The 24017-nt window shown below is 39.3% G+C and overlaps 1 protein-coding gene across 1 annotated transcript in view; it reads right to left on the bottom strand.

The window, feature by feature from the left end:
- Nucleotides 1-6103: 6103 nt before the first annotated feature.
- GABRG3 (gamma-aminobutyric acid type A receptor subunit gamma3) overlaps nt 6104-24017 on the bottom strand; it is a 599057-nt gene continuing 581143 nt past the window's right edge. The window contains exons 7-10 of the mRNA XM_047766855.1: nt 16832-16984; nt 11819-12015; nt 11447-11506; nt 6104-6753 (exon numbers count right to left, since the gene is read on the bottom strand). Of these exons, the coding sequence (XP_047622811.1) occupies nt 6472-6753; nt 11447-11506; nt 11819-12015; nt 16832-16984 (692 nt within the window). The 3' untranslated portion in view covers nt 6104-6471. The remainder of the gene's footprint in view (nt 6754-11446; nt 11507-11818; nt 12016-16831; nt 16985-24017) is intronic.

Consider the following 24017-nt stretch of genomic DNA (forward strand, 5'->3'; position numbering starts at 1 on the left):
AAGGACATAGATGATTATGCTGCTGCTGCTGCTGCTGCTGCTGCTGATGATGATGATGATGATATTGGAGGTGATGCTGATGACGGTGATGATGGTAAGGATGGTGATGTGGGGTGGATAGAAGTGGTGGTGGTGAGGATGATGATTAGCATAGTTTATGTCTTATAAAATCCTATTATATTCTTCTGCCAACTTGAAAAGAATGCAGTTTTTTTTTCTTTTTTTCTTTCTCTTGTTTTTAACCTCTCTGTAGCTTCCAGGGCCACCCTGCTCTAACAAGGGCATGGACTCAATGAATGGGCCAAGTGAGCTGATGGGTGGATGGGTTGACTGGAATTGCCACCGCTAGACAGGTGATGTGGTACTCTGATCTCCTCATCAATGTGATACAAGTGTTTCTCTGTCTGTTGGGGGGCCCTTCACTTGTCAGTTGACAAAACTGACACCCCAAAATCCTGCCTGTAATAAACAGGAAGAGTATGTGATTAAAAAATGATTAAAAACCTGTTGGAATAAATGCCTACTAAATCAAAGCACTCATCATTTATTCTTGAAAATCAGTCTGACAGTGAGCTAGGACGTCTACTTTTTATGGAGAATGGGGACTTCAATACTTGTGTGAAAGAGTGGTTAGTGGGAAAAGTAAGTTCAAATAACTAGAAAAGAGGAAAATATAGCAACCACTTTTTCCATCCAGGGGATTTCATTATTGGCAGTCAGTTTTCCGTGTTCTCTCTGACCTATTCAGTTTAAACTGGTCAGCAGATAAGAAGATCCTTCTTCCAAGCAGGAAGCATTATTCCCCTCTCACTGTAGAGCAGCCCACTGGGCTGGGAAAACCTTGCTTTGGGTTTACAAATACAAAACAGTGAAGTAGTGGAGGTAGGTGACTATATGAATAGTTCAACCAAAACAATTTACATTTTCCTCCCATTACCTGCATGGAACATTCAAGTAGTGTTTGCTTTCTCTGTGTGAGTGTGCATGTGTGCACGTTCCTGTGTTTTGTTTTCCTAATTATTTTCTAGCTCATGTTTCTATGTAACACGATTTTAAAAAAACCTACTTAAAACATTGAAGGCTTGTTAGTGAATGTTCACTTAATTTCCTGCACGGCTATAAACTGGTCTAAAATTTGGTTTTTATGTGATCAGAGTAATAAGAGTAAACCTCTTATTTTATTGACAACATTAAAAAACAAAGCATAATTTAACTTGGGGACATTTAAAAAAAAAAGGAAACATTTTCCCTTTTGATCTTAATGGACTAGATCAGGCTTATATCTTGGAATTGCTAACTTGTAATCAGAAGAAGTTTTAAAAGGAGTGGAAATGCCCTGGTGTCTAGTCTTCAAGACTATCAGACATTTTTTAAAAAGCCAAGATTTTACTTTTTCCAGAGATATGACCGGTTGAGTTGTTTTCCTATTCTCTCAACACATACATGTTTCTTCCTCTAATGATAGAAACATATTTTCACAGTAAAGTGTAAGTCAACAAGGAATTCGAGAAGGGGTCTGAAGAGTTATTTTTTGGTTTTTTTGGACGTGAGGATACAATGTGGTGATTCTGCTCAACCGGATGAAGCTGAAGATTTCCTATAGGCAAATCTGAGAGAAAGAAACATGTAGAGATTACATACTTTCTCAGTTTGGGGCAGTATGAAAGGGGGTTTCAACAGAAAATTGTGAATTTCATTTATAGTGTGTTCACAATTTGGTTCTTTCCCTTTCATTTACAGACCCCTTTCTGAATATTTTTAAACTAATGGTATTCTGAAGTCGAATTGTAAATATTTCAATGTATATTTCATCCGATTATGCTTATCCCAAGGCATTCACTTCTTTTTCTTTTATAGAAATTGAGGATGAAATTTCATATGTATATATGTATATAAACTTTCAGAAAAAGCTCTCGGACAGTTGCAAGATCATGGAGAGAATTCAAAATGCTTTGTATCTTGAGAGCATTGATCTAGTATAGCGATCGGCATAACGGTTGGAGACCAGCTAGTTATAGTTCTTCAAGTCTGCAAAGAAAATCGTGGAAAGTTTTCAGTTATTGGCAGCCAAGAGAAACATGATCAAAGATGAGGTTTTGTTTGTCTTGTGTTCTAGCCCTTTAGAGAAAGAGTGCCCTGTTGTGGCAAGGATTCATCAATGCAAAATGGGGTTATCAACTACCCTCTTTTGCTTCCAGAGTGTGATATTTTGCAGAGCAGCAAAAAATATGCCTAAACGCTTTTTACTGAAGTGAGCTATGACCAGGTAAAAAGATTCGGTGTGAAGGTTCTACGTGAACCCTCACATGCCATCACAAGCACTATGCCATCTACTTTCAGGTTGGCCTCAATTTCACATAGGTAGCCTGAAAGTGCTTTGCCATAAAGGGCAAGCATGTCCTTAATTGAAGAATCCACAAAAACTGAGTTCCTAACCGATTGGATAATATAATTAAAGGTAAGATCATTGAGCATGTCAAGAAATCTTGCCTCCACCCATTCATAAATAATTAAAAAAAAAAACCCTGGTGTGAAATATAAGGGAATCTCAGGAAATGGAAAATCTACAAGATGTGTATCATTTGACCTTTATGGGTTATTTTAAGGCATATGTTGGGTAAATTAGGGGCAGTATTGGCTGGGTCCAGAGTAAATTATAGTAACAGTGTCCTTCTTGGCCCTGTAACTGATAGTCTCTGTTCTGGTCTGTGGGGTTGAGACTTTGCAGAAACGGAAATTTTTAAGCTCTGAAGAGGCCTTTTGCTCTAATTCCGTTAGTGTGCAACATCTTTTCTCTCCCTCTCAGCCCAGATGCAGCTTAACTAAGAGATCAGTTGTAAGTTTGATCCATGGTGGTCAGAAATTAGAAATTCTTGTCAAAAGGTGGAACAGTCATCTCCTCACTTTAGTGTTTCTAAAAGTGAGGAACACAGTGGCACTTCTGGAATGCAGGTCACTCAGACAACTTCCCCACAGCTGCCATACAACCACGAAAAGATGGTTCCCCATTCTACACACAAAGCAGTCAGGGTGGGGATGTGAGGGTGTAGTGTCTGTGTAGATCAGTCTGGCATCCTGTTTCTCATGGACACCGTCTAAGCAAGCATACTAGTGAAAGACAGTCCTTTGATTGAAAAATGATGCATTTGGGAGTTCCCATTGTGACTCAGCATTAATAAACCTAATATCCATGAGGACTCGTGTTTGATCCCAGGCCTCACTCAGTGGGTTGATAGGATCTGGTGTTGCCCTGAGTGGTAATGTAGGTCACAGACTTGGCTCAGATCTGGCTATGCTGTGGCTGTGGCATAGGCCAGCAGCTGCAGCTCTGATTAGACCCCTAGCCTAGGAACTTCCATATGCCGTGCGTGCGGCCCTAATATGCCTAATATATATGAATTTTCCTCACACTCTCCCAATGCTCATCCACTTCTTTCCTCCAAAAAGTAAATTCATAATACTTAAAAGCATGCCCCTGAGCTCTGCACCTGCATGAGGTGCATGCCACTTTTTTTTTTCCCCTTTTGGCTATGCCCATGACATGTAGAAGTTCCTGGGCTGGGTACCGAACTTTTGTCATAGCAGTGATCCAATCTATGTAGTGAAAATGTCAGATACTTAACCCACTGAACCACTGGGGAACTCCCCACTTTCCTTTATTGTGGACTGAGAAGGTTCATCTTGGGATTTGTGATTGATAAGGAGCTTGAATAGGCAAGCCTGCACAGAAACAGGCATTGGTGATCTCTCAGGAGATGTATTGGTTCTTTTTTAGCAAGATCTCCTAGTGGAGAGATTGCTCTATGTGCAGAAATCCAGTTTATGCTCTGTGAGTGAATATCTCAGACTCTCTTGAGATGAATGCCTTATTTTATGGAAAAGGAACCATGAACTGATGTGTTTAGGTCATCAGAATGACTGGGGTTGGGGAGAAGAGAATGGATGGATTCAGAAAATAGAGATGATCTTGTACTGATAACTCCGGAAGAGTTGCAACGATGCTCAAATCTTGAACAGCCTTTAAATGGGAGGCATCATTAAAACAATTTAAAGGTAAAATTGGACTAAATCTATGTTGTGGAAATATTTGTAGGTTATTTTCCTTCCAGGAAAGATTTCTCTAGAAAATTCAGTTTACTCCAGGACTTCTTCTAGGAAATAACAGATTGAGCAGTTCCCCCCATCACTGCTCAGCAGGTTAAGGACCCAATGTGGTCTCCGTGAGGATGCAGGTTCCACCTCTGGCCTTCCTCAGTGGGTTAAGGATCCGACAATGCCATAAGCTTCGGTGTAGGTCATAGATGCGGCTGGGATCCATGTTGCCATGGCTGTGGCATAAGTCACAGCTGCAGCTCCAATTCGATCCCTGGCCTGGGAACTTCTGTATACTGCAGGTGTGGCTGTAAAAAGAAAAATTAAAAAAAAAAAGAAATAATGGATTGAAATTCTTCATTGTTATAAATGATAAAGTTGCGAGTTGTGTTTGGAGAAGAACAACCTCAGGCTGCATCCCTTGGTGCTCGGTGCTCTGGGGGAAGGTGGTCAGGGCACCTTCAGACCCTCTTCCTGTCGGTAAGAGGGAGGTTGGTATACAAGGCTGCTGGTAGGTGAAATCCTCCAATAGAGCAGAAATTTCATTCAGGCCAGGAGATTCAACCTTGTGTCTCCACAAATATGCATTGTTTATCTTATATTTTAAATTGGATTTTCTAAATAGAAGCCAATTGGCTTGTGGCCCATGTAGCAACTATCAAATCAAAAGTCAGGGGGAACTTGACAGGAAGAAATTCAATGTCTCACATTATATAGACTTAATCCATGAAAACTGGGTAATATAGGTCAATACATTTGCATTCACTTCCTACAAAATAATGTTCATAAAAATAAACAGACTCATCTATTTTCAGCTGTTCTGGTCTCTTTCATTCCCATCTCTTCTGGGTCTGGTCTGTATTCTGTAAATTGCATGAAATTAGCACTTTTCTGTACTTTTTCTGCATAATGCTTTATCTTTTTATCTTTTTTTATAAGTAATAGTAGTAGGTACAATAATAATTAAAATAAAATTTTATAGTTTCAAATAAAACAAATTCAATTTGCTGGGTGAAAAGATGAGAAACACAGCAATTCTGGTACCAAAATTTTAGTACCATTATTTTAACAATGCCAAAGCATCTGTTAACCTACTGGTAGGACTTTTTCTTTTCCTATCAATGGTGGAAAGCTTCTGAAAAGTCTTGTGAAGTACATACTAGTATCCAGTTATAACAAAGAACTGACATCAGGAAGCAAGTTGGTTTTGTGTTATAAAAATATCAAAAGAGTAATAATTTCAAGGATTTTTTTCTTTGGAATTTTGCTACATACCCATATTTCAAAGTATAAAATAATTTTTGTTCATCAAAATATATCCTTGATGATAGCCATTACCCATGGTTTTTGCATCTAAAGTTGATTTGACTCAAAAGTTAATATTTGCTAAGAAAAATTTTTAAAAACTCTATCTACATTTCTCTCACACTCTGGAAAACATTTTCAAAACAAAGGCTTGAGAATACTATACACCTTTCTTTGCAAGATGGAGATAATTATTGAACCCATTACAGCATATACTCTGGAGTGGCACGTTGGTCTTATAAAACACAACTCTTAAGGTAAAATGTTGAAAGCAAAGCGAACCAGTCCAAGAACCCAAAGTTTTTATATTGTCGACTTTCAGTAATTTGGAATAAAGGAATGACTTTCTGATGCTCAGAGATAATAAACATCTTTGACTTCAGCAACATGGGAATTTTGGAAATCAGATTTTTTTTTCCCTCAGCTGAAAACTTGTGGATGATGCATGCCCACCTTCTCCAGTCTGGGATGAGGTTATTAGTTAAAGGAAGGCCAACTAAAGAAGGGGGTGCCAGAGCAAAAGGGGCCACAGAGAGAGGAAACTGGGTGGGAACTCACTGCAGTTTCACACTTGAACTAAGACCGCCTGGGCAGTGAGGTCAGCAGGAGTATGTCTCGGCCAGCAGTGACTCTGAAACTGGGGGCATCCATGCTGCCGAGGGCTGAAACGGAGAGATGCAGAGGGGGTCAGGGCCTCGAGAGCTTCTCAGATATCTGCTCGTGTTTTACAGATTTCTTTGCAGGAAATTTGGCAGCTGCTTCCAATAACCAAAAACCCATTCGTAAACCTCACTGAGCCACAGATTCAGTTAGGGATTAGCAAGAATACCACTTTAAAGCCCAGTTAACTTGTGTGTGTGTGTGTGTGTGTGTGTGTGTGTGTGTGTGTGTGTGTGTGAAATACATACTATAAATATTTGCCATATACTCCCGCCGTGCTCAAAGGTAACATATAATTTCAGATAAACTGAGCAGTGTCTTTCCTTGCTAATCCAATTGGTCACTACTGGTTTGGGGAGGGTGAAGGGTAAAGAGAGGAACCTAACACTCATCACTCATCACTAGGAGGAACATTTAGAGATACAGGTATCCCACCCAATAGACCAAGTTGAAGAGCAGGAACGATGTAGGGAAAAAGACCCGAGAATATGAGTCCAGCTCCAAGATGTCTATGTGAATACGCCCTTTTCTCCAAGATCCTGATTTGCATTCTTCATAGCAGCAGAAGAAGCTCTGGCAGTCTTTGCCGTCGAGACACTCATAGACACAAGTATCTTCAAATTCCTGCCAGTACACAGAATTGTTTAGAGTGACCATTGAGGGTGGTGGTGGCCTCATGTCCAGGAGAGAATAGTTCTGTTGACAGCAAGAACAACACAAAATCACCATGAAATGCAGCAAGAACAGTCTAAGGTGAATGAAATAAGAGGCATGGGTTATGTCTGTCTGCTAGATAAAGAGGACAATGCCGGGCCCCTCCCCTGCACCCCTTCTCTGAGAGTTCAATCCATCAGTTTAGTCTCTGCAAATCTAATGCAAGAAAAATTACAGTGCACTTTTCAAAACCTGTATTTCTCCAAGTTCCTGCTGTGGTGAAGCGGGTTAAGAATCTGACTGCAGCAGCCTGGGTCGCGTGGAACCAACAGGTTTGATCCCTAGCCCAGTGCAATGGGTTAAAGGATATATCTGGTGTAGGTCACAGCTGCAGCTTAGATTCAACCCCTGGCCTGGGAACTTCCATATGCTGTGGGTGTGGCCATAAAAAATCCCCAAAAAGCAAATCAAAACAAAAGCAAAAATGTGTATTTCTCGGATTACCAATGAAGGAGGCTGAGCATATTTTCAAGTGTGTATTTGCCATTTCAAGTCTCCATTCTGCCTACTTCTCTGCCGATTTGGAGTATATAGATGCATAATATCTAAAATCCCTTAAATGTTAAACAATACCTATATTAAAGTGTGCAGAGGTGAATTTCTTTTTTTCTAATTAGCAAATAGTAAACCCGTACGGTGTATAGGGATGATGAGAGAATCTTCTTGTTCCATGTGATTCAGGTTAAAAAAAAAAAAAGCTTCTAGTGTGTGGACCCCAAACATTGCTTGTCATCTCTAGACACATAGCTAAAGGTTGTGTACATTTAGAACATTTTTTTTTGTACGTCACAAGCTCTCCTCCTGATGTGGAAAAGTCAATGTGGAGCAGATAAAGGAGAGGGGACAACTTATAGTCACTCATAAATGAGAAGAGTCATTCTTTTTCTAAAATTTAACATCTTTTTTTTTGTGATGCTACATTTAATTTTTAAATTTTTAAGTTTTTTTTTTTTTCACTTTTTAGGGCTGCACCCGCAGCACATGGAGGTTCCCATGCTAGGGATCTAATCGGAGCTGTAGCTGCTGGCCTATGCAGTGGCCACAGCAACGCAGGATCCCAACCACATCTTCGACCTATGCCCTAGCTCACGGCAACACCAGATCCTTAACCCACTGAGCAAGGCCAGGGATCAAACCCACGACCTCAGGGGTCCTAGTTGAATTCGTTTCTGCTACGCCACAAAGGGAACTCCTTAAATTTTAGCGCAGGAAAATATATCCAGTTTCTAGGGATAGACCATGATGGAAGATAATATAAGAAAGGGAATGTATATATATATGTATGATTGGGTCACTTCGAAATACAACAGAAATTAGCACAACATTTGTAAATCAACTATACTTCAATAAAATATTTATTTTTTTCCCTTTCTTATATTATCTTCCACCATGGTCTATCCCAAGAGACTGGATATATTTTCCTGTGCTATACACTACTTATCCATTCTAAGCGTAATAGTTTGCATCTACTAATCCCAAACTCTGAGTCCATCCCACTCCCAACCCTCTCTCCCTTGGCAACCATAAGTCAGCTCTCTATGTTTATGAGTCTGTTTCTGTTTTGCAGATAGGTTCATCTGTGCCATATTTTAGATTACACATATAAGTGATATCACATGGTATTTATCCTTCTCTTTCTGATTTACTTCACTTAGTATGAGAATCTATAGTTGTGACCATGTTGCTGCAAATGGCATTATTTCATTCTTTTTTATGTCTGAGTAGTATTCCATTGTATATATGGACCACATCTTTATCCACTCATCTGTCAATGGACATTTAGGTTGTTTCCATGTCTTGGTTATTGTGAATAGTGCTGCTATGAACACAGCGGTGCATGTATCTTTTTGAATTGTAGTTTTGTCTGGATATATGCCCAGGAGTGGGGTTGCTCAATCAAGAAGAGTCATTCTTAATCTTGAGAGATGGCTTTAGATAGACTTGTCAATTATTCAGGCAATTATAGAGCTTGCTCATGTAACTATGAACTAGGTACTCAACTGAAGTCTGTTAAGAGGATACATTTCTAACACTGACTGAATAATGTATGAGAACTAAAAAACCATGGTGGCCTCTATGCCCTGATTTTATTTGTGCTGTGTGAACTGTGCTATGGAAATCAAGGAGTAGGAGGCCCTAAGTTGGCTGGGTTCTTGGCTCAGTGCTGAGAGGCCTTTTGTAATTCATTAGCATCATGAGCACCTCATATCTTTTTTTGTTTGTTTGTTTGGTTTGTTTTTACCAAAAATGATTATTACAAATAAACACAGTACCATTTCCTTCTACTTCTGGATGTTAGTTTTGTTACTGACCTGGATTCTTGGTCTTCCTCAATCAATAGAAATTGAAAAGAGGCCAGGCTGTGCCCATGCTATGTGGAAGTTCCTGGGCCAGAATCTGAACCTGTGCCACAGCAGTGACAACACCAGATCCTTAGCCTGCTGAGCCATAAGACAACTCTCTGACTTGTCTCTGTTATTCAGCATCCCTTCTCTCACCCCTTCCCATTACTTTTCAGTCTGTTGCTATTTGGCAACATTTGCTAGCAAAATCTGTATGTTCACTTGGCTTCCCACAGCTGTAAAAATGGCTTCATTGCTCACTTCTGTCAGAACCACAATGATACACACTTTGAGAGTATAGATAACTACACAGACTTCTGATGAAAACAGGTGGAAATGCCCTAAATATAAAGTGCCGATTAACAGTTAGGAAACCATCTGTGGTGTATGGGTGGGCATAAATCATTCAGTACCATTTGCGAATTGATATGGATAAAGGAATACAAATAATTTTACATAAAAATTGTTATATGGTAGAGGGGGTCATTCACAACAGCGATTTAAAGACATGTTTTGCGAATTTTCTTTTTTTTCTTTCTTTCTGTCTTTCTGTCTTTCTTTTTTTTTTCCCTTGCTTTTTAGGGCTGTACCTGTGGCATATGGAAGTTCCCAGGCCAGAGGTCGAATCACAGCTGCAGCTACACCATAGCCACAGCAACATAGGATCTGAGCCGCGTCTGCGACCTACACCACAGCTCGTGGCAATGCTGGATCGTTAACCCACTGAGTGAGGCCAGGGATAGAACCCGAATCCTCATGATCTTAGTCAGGTTTGTTAACCGCTGAGCCACAAAGGGAACTCCTGAGCCATGAAGGTAACTCCCTCAAATTTTCAATAACTTCTTACATCAAGTCATAGGCTGAAAATTTGGGCATATTAGTATTAAATGTAACAATTTTTTTTTTTTAAGTTGTGAAAACATGGTTAACATTTTTAGGGCTTAACTTTTCCACATCTCAGTGTCCTTGTCTGTAGAAGGGGTTGCTGTGAGGATAAAATGAATTGATACATGAAAGCACTTAGAACAGCACTTAACGTCAAACAGCAAAAGTGCTCAAAAGAAAGTCAGGGGAGTTACGTCATTTTGAGGATGGGAAGGGACCTCCAAGTAGTTCACAAGAAGCAGGTACCATAAAAGGAAAAGTTGATAGGTTTGATAACAGGAGACTGAAAACACCGGGTGTGGCAAAAGGCACAAGAAATTGCGTTGATGGTGTTGCTAATGAAAGCTGGAATAAAAACTACATAACCAAACCCAGATTAATATCCCTAACATATCCTATTATATAAATTTTATGTTGTATAAAATACAATATCCATAACATGTAACATTTACTGGCAAATTGCTACTTTAAAAAAGTTAAAATATATAAAAAGTTATCAAATTTACATAAAAATAGTTTTATAAAAGTGAATGGCCATAATAAGCAAACCATAAAAACAAATGGAAATCAAAAATAAAGTGAAAAATATGAAATTTTATCAACAACCAAAGCAATACCAATGGAAACAGTTAGTGGGAGCCGCTTTTCTGTTTGAACCAAATGCAGGGGGAGTTCTGAGCAGCGAGGGATCCATACTACTAACTGGTGGAATGGGATTTGGCAAAGACTGTGCAGCTTTTGATGGCCATTCTGCTTCTAGGAATTTATGCTAAGTAAACACTCACAAATATGTTCAAAACTATAGTGGTAAAAATACGTTTAAAAGGTGTGAATTAGCCCAGTGTCCAGCCAAGATTGTCTGTGCATCAATAATAAGCATATGATGCAATCATTAAAATGATCCTATAAATTAATATTTTGGCCCATAAAAATTTTTTCCTAACACATTTTGAGCTAAGGAGATATGTATGGTATACACCAATCCCTGGGTAAAAGAGCAATTATTTATTTCCTTTATTTTCCAAACTTTCTAAGTTGGACATTAAAAAGAAAACCAAACACTTTTTTTTTTTTTTTTTACTTTTTACGGCCACACCTGCAGCATATGGAAGTTCCTTGGCTAGAGGTCAAGTGGGAGCTGCAGCTGCAGGCCTATGCCACAGCCACAGCCACATGGATCTGAGCCACATCTGTGACCTACGCTGCAGCTTATGGCAATGCCAGATCCTTAACCCACTGAGCCAGGCCAGGGATCGAACCTGCATCCTCAGAGAGATGTTGGGTTCTTAACATGGTGAGCCACAGCGGGAACTCCATTAAATACATTTTTGAAGAAAGTACATGCGTTACTCATTTGTCTTCAACAGGTGCATATGTAAGCAATATCTTTAAATCTTAGTTTATTTAGAATGCTCAGAAATATTTTGCACTTGCAATGCTATACGTACGGAAGGGGCTTGTAGGCTTATTCGTTCATGAATCCATCTTGAGGAATCTGGATGTAACAACTATAAGAAAAGTGGAAAATGTAATTAGAAAACTGCTTTTAGAAATTTGCATCGCAGATCACTCCTGTAAAGAATAATCTTTAAGGCATGATTACATCAATCCGTGATACTGGTAGGTGAAGCTGAGGAGTGTGTGAGGGGCGCATTCATATCCTCAGAATACCTGTCTTTTTTTTTTTTTTAAACTTTGTTAACTATTTGACTTGTCTTAATTTATATCATGTTGTATAACATGCTTACAAATAAGAATGATTTATCCCAAACTATCCTCCTCCTTCAAACTTCCCAGAACATCTTTGCAATAGAACTCACCGATGTTTTTTTCTTACTGGTAGTTGGTTTTCTACAGCTTGAATAGTAGTTGAGGGTAGCATACTCCATCAGGGCAGCAAAGACAAATAAGAAGCACACGGTCACGAAGAGGTCCATAGCGGTCACGTAGGAAACGCGCGGCAAGGACTTCCTGGCTATGGTGCTGAGCGTGGTCATGGTCAGCACAGTGGTGATACCTGACGGGGGACATGTACCAAGTTGTCAAGAGGAGTCACACAGAATCCCGCCGCTCCAACACCATGTTTTATTTTCATGTGACTCCGTCTTGACATTGCGTACCTATAGTAATAATACTTTTAATTGTAATGTCTATATAATTTTGCAAGCAACATTTCCATAAAATTTCCTATTGTAGTCTTCACAGTAATGTTAAAATACCCGAATTAAGTGTCCTCGTTCAGTTTATTCAGTGATTCTCCTCTTGGTTAACTGCTGCCTTTTATTTTATTTTTCGGCCATGGCTGAGAAGTCCCTGGGCCAGTGATTGAACTTGCACCAACCACAGCAGCAACCCGAGCTGCTGCAGTGACAACGCTGGATCCTTAACCGGCTGAGCCACCAGGGAACTCTGACAGTTTGTTTTTTAGGTATATTTTTAGGGAAAACACAGTTTGTAGCCCCTATATTTTCCATCTGTTCCTCATCTCACACCTTTCTTCTGCCCAGATAAACCATTTCCTATCTTCTTATACAATTTGTCAATTCCCACCTTTCTTCAAGACCCAGCTGAAATACCATGTTTTTTGAGGCAAAACTGCTTATGGCGCCCCAGACAGAGCTGATGATGTGCACATCTTCACTATCCTTTCTGGGGACCTCATTTTTTACATTATCACAGTGAATTATGCATGTCTTGGCATTCTGGTCTCCTGGAACAGATTGTGTGATCTTTAAAAGCAAAACTGTTATCTTGCTCATCTTTGCTTGCCTGTCACCTAGCACTGTGCCTAGTGTTTTAGGCATTTCAAAGAATGCTTTGTATGGAGTGCATTGATTCATTGATTAATTGCTTAATTAACCATACTCAGAATTGGTCTGACTTTATTTCATACATGTGGGTCAACACTAAAGATCTAATCCAAGACTGTGGAAAAGATTTAGGAAAGGTACACACATGTGATGGATATTTTAGAAGAAAAAGCAATGAAAAAGGAATGGAGTCCACGAAAATGATTATTATGTGAAACAAGTGAAGGTTGGCTCTCCCCTAGATGAGTTCCTGCTAGAACCTGCTAGAGCTGTCAGACAGGCGGGCTAGTGACATGGAATCACATTCCCAGAATCACAGGAACATGGACTTTAACACTCACCACCTCTGTGCATCAATGGGAATACTATAAATTATAATACGTGCCTAACGGTACTACTCAAGGATCAGGTAGACATTACAAGATGAATGCACATAGGTTCCTACCTTTGCAGTAGCATCACAGCTTCTTTTAGTGCCTCACTAGCCTGGCAATCAGCAAGGACCAATGGAGAGAGTCAAACAGCACAGCACAAACAGCTTGGCCAGTGTAAAGTATATTGACCTAGAAGTCAAAGCCTTCAGCCTTGCTCTGGGCATTCTTCAACACTGGGTCATGTGAAGTCACGTACCTGCTTTGAATCAGTTTCTTTCATCAGGCCAGTGAAAATAGAATGCCACGCCCTCCGTATTATAGGTGGGAAAGTTGTGATGCTTCATGTAAAAATGCATTGTAAACTTGAAAAGTCTACACAGGTGGCAGGTGTATATTTGTAAAAAAAGATTTTGTAATAAATGTCCAATTTATTTAAAAACATTTTTTTTAGGGCCACACCCATGGCATATGGAGGTTCCCAGGCTAGGGATCTAATTGGGGCTACAGCTGCCAGCCTGCACCACAGCCACAGCAATGCCATATCTGAGCCGTGTCTGTGACCTACACCACAGCTCACAGCAATGCCAGATCCTCAACCCACTGAGTGAGGCCAGGGATTGAACCTGTGTCCTCATGGATGCTAGTCAGATTTGTTTCCGATGAGCCACGATGGGAACTCCTAAATGTCCAATTTAACTTTTTAAAAAATTCGGTGACCATGCCATGCCTACAGAATCTGTAAGTAAATTCACTAAATGTGGGGATTTTTACCTAATTTCTTCAAAATTTTTTTATCTCATTCTTTTTCTATTTTCATTTTGGGACTACAGTTACAGGTAAGTTATACATCTTCATATTGTCCCACAAATCACTGAGGCTTTGTTCATTTTTTTTCAATCTTTTTTATTCCTCTCTTCTTCAGATTAGATAAATTTTATGTGATGTTCTTCAGTTACACATGAACTTTTTCCTCTGCCATCCTCAGTATGCCCTTAAGCCCATTTAGTGATCTTTTCAATTAAGCTACTTACTATACATTCCATTATACAATTTCCTTTTTTTCTCTTTTTTTCTTTTGTCTTTTTTTAGGGCCACACTCACAGCATATGGAAGTTCCCAGGCTAGGGGTCTAATTGGAGCTGTAGCTGCCAGCCTACACCAGAGCCACAGCAACACCAGATCCAAGCTGCGTCTTCGACCTACACCACAGCTCATGGCAACACCGTGATCCTTAACCCACTGAGCAAGGCCAGGAATAGAAACCACAACCTCATGGTTCCTAGTCGAATTCGTTTCCACTGCACCACGATGGGAACTCCGAATTTCCTTTTTAATAGAGTTTATCTGCTGAGATTATCCATATGTTCATTCATTAAGATTCTATTTTCTTTTAAATCCTTAGACATTGTTACAATAGCTACTTTAAAGCCCAGGTCTTTAATTTAACATTAGAGTTGCATTTTGATGTTGACTCTTTTTTTTTCTCTCTTGATCATGGGTCACATTGACCTGCCTCTTAGAAAGTCAAAGTAATTTTTTTTACTATATACTCAATATTGTGGATGATACATTATACCAAGAATAGACTATATTATCTTTTTTTTAAAAGAATGCTGACTGCTTTCTTATGATAAATAGTTAATTTACTGGTGGTTCTCCTTGATCTTATCATGGCCTTGTTTACGCTTTATTTAAAGGAGGTCTGGAGTACCCCATTTTTGTTAGGCACAGCCTTTCTGGTGTCTCAACTAATCATCCTAATGTTAATGACATTTCTCCACTCTTCTGGTCTATAAATCTATTATCAGCTAGCAGTGTGTATTTCTAGTATCTCTGTCCTCTTAATGTCACAGTGTTTACTCTGATAGGACTTTCATAGTCTCGAGTTGTGCAAACATAACTACAAGTAACCTTGTTTTGAAGCTGATCTTTAAAGTCACGTTCGCTATGACACCTGGCATTTGTAATTGTGAGGTCATAACCCCAGGAATAATTCTGAAATTTGTGTTATGTCTTGCCAGCTGATTTACCAATTCTATCGTGTATTTTCTATAAGCATGCAAAGCTAATATTGGCAGAGGGTATTAAAGTCCACTTTATATTGTTTAAATAGAACTTTGTTGTTAAACAAGCAACAAATTAAAAAAAACATAGAAAAGATGAATGTAATATAAGAGAAACTTTGCAGAGATTTTAAAATTGAGGCAGCTCCATCTTCTCGGAAAGAAATTTTGGGGAGAGGGGAAACAACCTCTTTATTATACACTACCTACTTTATATTGTTCAAACAGTACTTTGTTGTTAAACAAACAAATAAAAAATTAAAAAACATAGAAAAGATGAAATGCAATATGAGAACGACTTTGCAAAGATTTTTAAACTGAGACAGATCATTTTCAGAAATTTTGGGGAGGGGAGGAGTTCCTGTCATGGCGCAGTGGTTAACGAATCCAACTAGGAAACATGAGGCTGCAGGTTCAATCCCTGGCCTTGCTCAGTGGGTTAAGGATCCGGCGCTGCCGTGAGCTGTGGTGTATGCAGGTCCCAGATGCGGCTTGGATCCCTCGTTGCCTCTGGCGTAGGCTGTCAGCTACAGCTCCGATTAGACCCCTAGCCTGGGAACCTCCATGTGCCATGGGAAGCAGCCCTAGAAAAGGCAAAAAGACCAAAAGACGGGAAAAAAAAAAGAAATTTTGGGGAGGGGAAACAATTTCTATATTTTACATTACCTGTATTTACAAATCAAAATATTGAATATTAGGGAAAATTCCTATCATAAAGAAAAACTGACATAAAACATGCTGCAATCATTTTAAAACCACTGAAATTTAATGTTTTAGTAAGAAGACTTTAGGGGATAGACAAAAATTCATGAAAAGATTTTGAGCTTTAACGTGTAAATTACAGCTAAAGAGAATATCATTTTCTTGTTTGCTTGTTAAGTTGCCATGGTTAAGCAGAACTTCTTTTACTGAGAGACTGTTTCATTGATTTGTGTCATCAGTCCTCAAAGGTGTGTGGTAGGATCTATTCCCTTATACGGACATGATGAGACTTTTGAGTGTGGCAGGTTCCAAGATATGACTACATTTTCATGATGACATCATCCTTAGAGCATGGTATCTGATGATGTGATGGATTTATTCTGATCTCTAACCTCAATTTAAGTGGCACACATGGAATTCTCTTACCAGGAAGAATAATCCAACTTGTCTATTTAAAATAAGCATGGTTCAAGTAGCCCTCAAATTGATCAGTTACATTTATTTATTTATTTATTTATTTATTTATTTATTTATTGTCTTTTTTGCCATTTCTTGGACTGATCCCGTGGCATATGGAGGTTCCCAGGCCAGGGGTCGAATCAGAGCTGTAGCCACTGGCCCACGCCAGAGCCACAGCAATGCGGGATCCGAGCCACGTCTGTGACCTACACCACAGCTCACGGCAACACCGGATCGTTAACCCACTGAGCAAGGCCAGGGATCGAACCCGCAACCTCATGGTTCCTAGTCGGATTCATTAACCACTGCGCCACCACGGGAACTCCTGATCAGTTACATTTATACTAAGTATTCTTCAATGAAAGTATTTTATGAATATTTCTATGTTACAATTACACAAAGTGGCGAGTTTTTTTCAAACTCACCTAGTGCTGTTCTTGCTGGCGTAGCATCTTTTTTGATCCAAAATGACACCCAGGATAAAACCACAGTTAGTATACAGGGAATGTATGTTTGAATAGTGAAGTATCCCATTCTTCTACTCAGTTCAAAATATATAGTCATGACAACATATTCACCTGTAAGAAAGTATTGTCAAAAATTAACACTTTAAAAATTAATTAAAATTAACTTTCTTGTGTTGAAAATAATTCAAGGAAATAATTTATAACTTATTTTGCTAAATAAAAAACTTGGATAAAAATACACAAGTACAGCTATATCAAACTGGGAAAAGAGTCAACATTCTGATGCTCTTGAACTTAATTTTTACACTATCTATGACCATTCAAGGCATTTACTGTAAAAGACACAAAAAGATGCATATTAATTAATAGAGGAGATAGACATGCACATTTTTTCATGGCAGACCATTTCTCAATGAGGTATTATTGCTTGTGTCCATCTGTATGTTGCATGTTCAAAATTCAGGGTAACAAATAACAAACTTAACCTTCAAGCAAATCCATTATCATTTTGCTTTTTCAATAGTAACAAAGCTATATATAAATTTTTATATCTAAGCTTGTATAACAAACCTCTATTTTTGTAGTATGAATTTAAGCTTATCAATATTTTACTCTATTTAATATTTTTATATTTCTCTTATCTGTTCATGACTCTGGTACTTAGGCTACGCCAACCCAGAAAGCAAACAGAAGAAATTGTTTTATGACATTCTGCTCCCTCCTCATTAATGTAAAGCCACAACAAAGAGGAGTTTGTGTCAATACAGACGTTACTGGAAATTTCATAAGATTTCACAAGGGGCTGGGAGAGGGTGCATGCTTAAAACACTGTACATTTTAATCCAAAATCATCTCCACGCATGCCTTTCTAGGTGAACTTCTGCTGAAATTGCGTCTCTCCCTCCCCTCCCATTTGACCTCCATCCTTTAGTCTGCAGGATTCAACCTTCTGGCACCTGAAATTCATGGCGACCAGCACTGAACTATGAAGTCGGTCACACCAATACCTGGTCTTTGTTTAGGTCCTCCTTTCATTTACTCAAGGAGGAATCCACGATGCCATCTCTGAGTCATTTTCCCTTCTTAAATTCCTGTATTGCTCTCCCTCTTCCTACCTAGCCTGGGTACCATCTATCATCATCCCCAGATAGTCTCCTAACAGCTGTCTTCATCCAGACCATTCTATATCCTGCCACCAAGAGCATCTTTCTAGAACACAGATATTATTATGTCCCTTTCCTAATAATCCTTCATCAGTGTCTCAATACCCCTGTACAATTGTCACAACTTTATTATGGTCTTGTTGGGACTTAGGGTAGGCCACCCTAAAATGTGACTCTATGGCTTATTAATTATTTTGAATTAAAATGACTTGGAGTTCCCATTGTGGCTCAGTGGAAACGAATCTGACTAGCATCCATGAGCATGCAGGTTCCATCCCTGGCCTTGCTCAGTGGGTTAAGGATCCAGCATTGCCTTGGGCTGTGGTGTCGGTTGCAGATGCGGCTCAGATTTGGTGTTGCTGTGGCTGTGCTGTAGGCCAGCAGCTACAGCTCCGACTGGACCCCTAGCCTGGGACCCTCCATATGCTATGCGAGTGGCCATAAAAAGACAAAAAAAAAAAAAACCAAAAAAAACCAAAAAAAAACTTAAAAGGCCAACACAAGAGGGACCCTCCTCTCTTTCTCTGAAAGCAGGAAAAAAATCTCTCAAGTGACAGGTGCACTCCCTGCATACAGACATAGAAGGACATCATGATTGCCAATAAGGCTGTAAAACAAACTTTGCTACTTCTTTAATTTACTACTCTAAGCCCAAACTCTATTTAGATGACTTCCTAATTAAACATTCAAAGCCTAACTTCTTTGCCCTGTGAATTCCTCATAAATTTTTTTTTGTCTAAAAAGTATAAAAGCTGCCTGTTTGGCCACTTCTTGTGTCTCATTTCTATGAGACTTCCATGCACCACGAATTAGAATTAGGTTATTTTTCTCTAGTTAATCTGTCTTGTGTCAATTTTGTTATTAGTCCAGCTGTAAGTACTCAAGAGGAATGGAAGGGGGAATTTCCCCCTCCCCGACAGTCTACACCATCCTTGCCCTGTATCCCCCCCCCCTTTTTTTTTATGGCCACACCCATGGCCTATAGAAGTTCCCGAGTAGGGGTTGAATTGGAGCTTCAGTGGCCAGCCTGCAGCATCTGCAACTCCGCCACAGCTTGGGACAATGCCAGATCCTTAACCCACTGAGCAAGGCCAGGGATGGAGTGTGCATCCTCATGGACAAATCAGCAATTTGGTTTATAGAATATGTCTTATTTATCAATGTTACTTGATAAGCAGTCAATTACCATTTGTTGAATGCAAAGATCATCATGAAAGTTCCATTTTTACTTAAAAATATTGAGAGGGAGGGAGTTCTCATTGTGGCTCCGTGGGTTAAGGATGAGACATAATCTCTGTGAGGATGCATTTCCAATCCTGGCCTTGCTTAACCAGTGGGTTAAACATCCAGCATTACCACAAGCTGTGGCATAGTTTGCAGATGTGGCTCAGATCCAGTGTTGCTGTGGCTGTGGCAAAGGCCTCGGCTGTAACTCTGATTCAAGCCCTAACCTGGGAAATTCCATATGTGCAGGGTGGCCATAAAAAGAAAAAAAAATTGACAAGGAGATTATATTAAGTCCTTATAAAAATTATGCCTTTCAATAAATTAGAACATTTTTTGCAGGATGTGGTGTTCTGCCCTGGCAATGTGCAGAATGGCTGATAGAAACATCAATTTTGAGATCATTTCCCAAGAAACATTTAAAATTTTTAGCAAATTAGTATTTTGGTAACAAAGGAATCAGAATGATTACCCTGAAGCAATCAAAAACACAAAAGTATTTTTCTAAGTAATATGAATATCAGGTTATATCATTTCCTGGGGAAATATTACTGAATTATGTGTGATATTTAATGTCTATTAATTTTTACATAAAATTTCAATAAAAAGCCAAGCAGAAACAAGCAGCAGACTGAAAAACAAAATATAACAAGTCACCCTAGCAGTTATGAACACCACCTCAATGGAATATGCAAAGAGTTGCATAATTTCTTCCACCACCATTGTAGATTCCTCAGTAAGCTAAACAGAGGGATAACTCTAGAGCAGACACACGATTCATTTCAGCAAATCCATCTACTTTGCCCCACCCTGAGGTGAACTGGTTCCCCATGTCCTGTGTTCAGGATATGAAGAACTCAGAGGTCTGCCTGGATGTTGCACAGTCAGGGGTGGAAGGGAGAAGGGGCTGTCAGGGCCACATTCTGGGATCTGATTCTATAACTCAGGCGGCTCTTGGTGAGGTTCTGAGACCTACTCCAAAAGTAGCTCCTGAGTGCCCCACAACCCATGGAGATGCAGTGGCAAGAGGAATCGTGGGTTCCAGCTCCATTGCCCCCCCCCCCACATAGACCAACACAAATCTAATATTTCAGTTATTCCAAATTAGAAGGAAGAGGCAGCAGGGTTCTCATTTTCAGATACATCTCATGTTTTTTTATATACCTGTTTGTCTAAGCCTGAGGTAAAACATGTCTTCATAGGAGGCAAAAGCTCTTCCCTATTTCTGAAAACATGTGGCTAGAACATTTCTCAGATAGGCCAAGTCTTTTTCTAGATTACATTTGCCATTAGTTCTAGGACTCTTTTTAAAACATGTTTTTAAAAGTTTTATTGAAGTATAGTTGATTTACAATGTTTGATAATGTCTGCTGTACAATAAGTAATTCAGTGATACACATACACACATCCATTCTCTTTCAGATTCTTTTCCCACAGAGATTATCACAGAATATTGGGTAGAGTTCTCTGGGCTATATACAGTAGTTCTAGGACTCTTGACTGAAAAAGAAATGTTTTTCTTTCTCTGAGTTCCCCCTTTGCAAGCATGGTTCTACATACAGACACTCCCTTGGGGACCCAGCCAGCTCCAACGCAGCTGTGAAGTCTCAGCTCCAGGTTCACGCTTCTTAGAGGTTTTCCTTCCTTCTCTGAGGTGTTATAGATGTTCACCCTGATCAATGTGCAGCTCTCCTAACGCAATTCACAAACTAGACTGAAATAGATTTAGCTTTTTGTGGTTACTTCTTTCCAAACCAGAGACTTAGGTTTCTTCTCTACCCCCTACCCTCCACCCAAGCTGTGCCCATGGCATGCATAAGTTCCCAGGCCAGGGATTGAACCCATGCCACAGCAGCAACCTAAGCCACAGTAGTGCCAAAGCTGGATCCCTAACCCTAGTGAGCCACTGGGAAACTCTGAGATACTTGGGTTTCTAATTGGTTCTTATAACAGGGATGAGTGACTCTAGAATACATAAAGGTCACCAGAGTCCACCCTGGAATGTGTCGGATGCTTACTTCCCAGGGGAAGATGGAATGGAAACAGTTGGGGAAGGAGTGAGAAGCTTCTCTTTAATTTATCAAGGTAAAAAAGTCATCTTGGGCCTGGGGAATTATAAGAACAATTTTCCTCTTGCCAATTGTTCATTTTTGTGATCCCCCCCCCCCCGATCTAAAGTAAGGAAAGATATATGAAAGCACTAAAGACTTTTCGGGAAAGCATGTGTGTTACTACTTTTTAGGACAATGGTACAGAGTGGACGGTCAATACATATTTATGAAATAAAGATTTATTAAGCTAATATTGTGTTCCATAAGATTAATAGGATACATAAAATTCCCTCAAGGCTAAAGACCTGCAAGATCTTCTATAATTTCCACTGTTCCCAGAGAATACTGTTATAAATCTTTATTTACTCAGTGTCATGGATATCTCCATTTCTTTGGTGCCCGAGATGCATCTCCAACTCACAAAATTCTGTCCCCAAATCGTCAGACCCTTGACACCAAATTGGCTGATGACTGCAGGCAGGTAGCAGTTGACTTCTGTCCCAAAAGCCCAATAGACTTGTAAACAACTGCTTGACAAACCCCACCTGAATGGCCCACTTTGCTCAAGTGGCAAAGTTTCCATAAGCCCCAGGGCTCTCCGTGGGAAAAGATGAATCCACAACAGGTCATCACACCACTCTAACAAGTTGGGAAATAGAACATTGTACAAATTGATCATCCATGTTGACTGTAGCAGTTTTTGATCAAAAGGGGCAGAAAGTGAGACTAACATAAAATTCCCCTGAGGAAATAACATAGACAATGGGCCCAGTGTGGCTAACAGGGACCCAAAATAAAATGGAGCCAGGCAGTCATGACAGACCTGGGATTCAGCCTCTGTGTTATCAGAAAAACCACAAACTGAAAACACATGAACTTTGGACTCTGCCAGGGTTTAAGGCCCCTGACAATAAGCTGCAAGCTGTGAGGCTCCCTAAATCCCCTTATGAACTTGCCAGCTGTGGTTTCTGTGGTCTTTGCCTTTAAAATCCTCACTCTCCCTTTACTTCCCCAGGACTGGTTACAGCCCAAGACTATGTACCCCCAGTTTACAAATCTTGTGAACAATAAAGTTGTCCCCTTATTTCAAGACCATCCTAATTCTTTTCTGGGATTTATTTCTAATTTAGGTTGACATTAAAAAAAAAAAAAAGAAAGAAATTCTGACAAACTTTCACAGCCCAGGAAGTCTAAATAGATATGATGACTATAATGTATAATGGGATGCTTAAATAGAAAACTGATATTATGAGGAAGAAAAATCTAATGAAATCTGAAGAATTGGAGTTTATTTAATATAAATATTGGTTGGATTGTTTTGACTGATGTACTGTAGAGGTTGAAAAAGATGTTAACAGAGGGACCTAGGTGTGGAGCATACAATAATTTCTTGTCTTTGTAACTTTTAACTTACAAATTTTAATTTAATTTATTAAATTTTAATTTAATTTCATTAAATTTAATTTATTAGTTTATTGCATTAATTTATCAAATTTAATTTAGCAAAATTAATTTATTATGTTTGTAATTTAATTTTTAAAATAGCATGAGTCAGCGATAATCAAATGTCTTTTAATTTGGACTTAGACAAATGCTTTTATAATTTATTTATTTATGAATAAAAACTTTTAGTGTAGTAGAGGTATACAATTTGTCTAACCCTCATTCTTTCCTATGGAAAACTGCTCTCCCCCACTTCATTTAGTCCTGGCGAGGCTGTCAACCACTGTCTCTCACCCTTTCCAATAATGATGATGTAATCTACTCCTGGCCAATTGGGAAATCTATTTCTTTGTCTCTAGTGATTGCAAACAAAGAACTTTTTTTTTTTTTTTGTCTTTTGTCTATTTAGGACCACGCCCATGGCATGTGGAGGTTCCCAGGCTAGGGGTTGAATAGGAGCTGTAGCTGCTATCCTATGTCATAGCCATAGCAGTGCAGGATCAGAGCCACGTCTGCGACCTACACCACAGCTCATGGCAACACTGGATCACTAACCCACTGCGTGAGGTCAGAGATCAACCTGTGTCCTCATGGATACTAGTCAGATTCGTTTTCCACTGAGCCACCAGGGCAACTCCTCCATGTTATTTCTTATAATTGCATTTCAATCAATAATAATCTTAAAATTAAAAGGCAATTAAAAAGCACCCTATCAATCAAAGAATAAATCAAAATGTAATTTAGAAAGTTTTTTTTTTATTTTTTAGTTTTTGGCTGCACTTGCGACATGTGGAAGTTCCCAGGCTGGGGACTGAGCCCACACCACAACAGTGACTGGAGCCATAGCAGTGACAATGTTGGATCCTTAACCCCCTGAGCCACAAAAGAACTCCTAGAGAGTATTTTTTACTAAATGAAAATGTTATTGAAAGTGACCGTTGAATGAAAATGAACTTAGTGAAAATTATCAGTGATTCTGATTTGGGATTTGTGCCAAATTTGATTAGCTTAATTTACCTTATCCACCCAATATTTATTAAATACAAGTCAGGCCTTCCCCCTACCTTGAGCTTGGCATTTATTGTAGAGTACTCTGTTTCTGGTGATTGTGTCACCTCACCTTGTTCCTGGGGTCCTATAGCTCAAGGACCTCTAAGGTCAATGTCTTAGGCTTCAGCATGCATTAGACTCAGGTCATACAATAAGTATCATTTTCTAAAAGTTGGCATTTTCTCAATATACTATCACACTATATTCTCTTAC

The sequence above is a fragment of the Phacochoerus africanus genome, chromosome 2 (genome assembly GCF_016906955.1).
Source record: "Phacochoerus africanus isolate WHEZ1 chromosome 2, ROS_Pafr_v1, whole genome shotgun sequence".
NCBI lineage: Eukaryota > Metazoa > Chordata > Mammalia > Artiodactyla > Suidae > Phacochoerus > Phacochoerus africanus.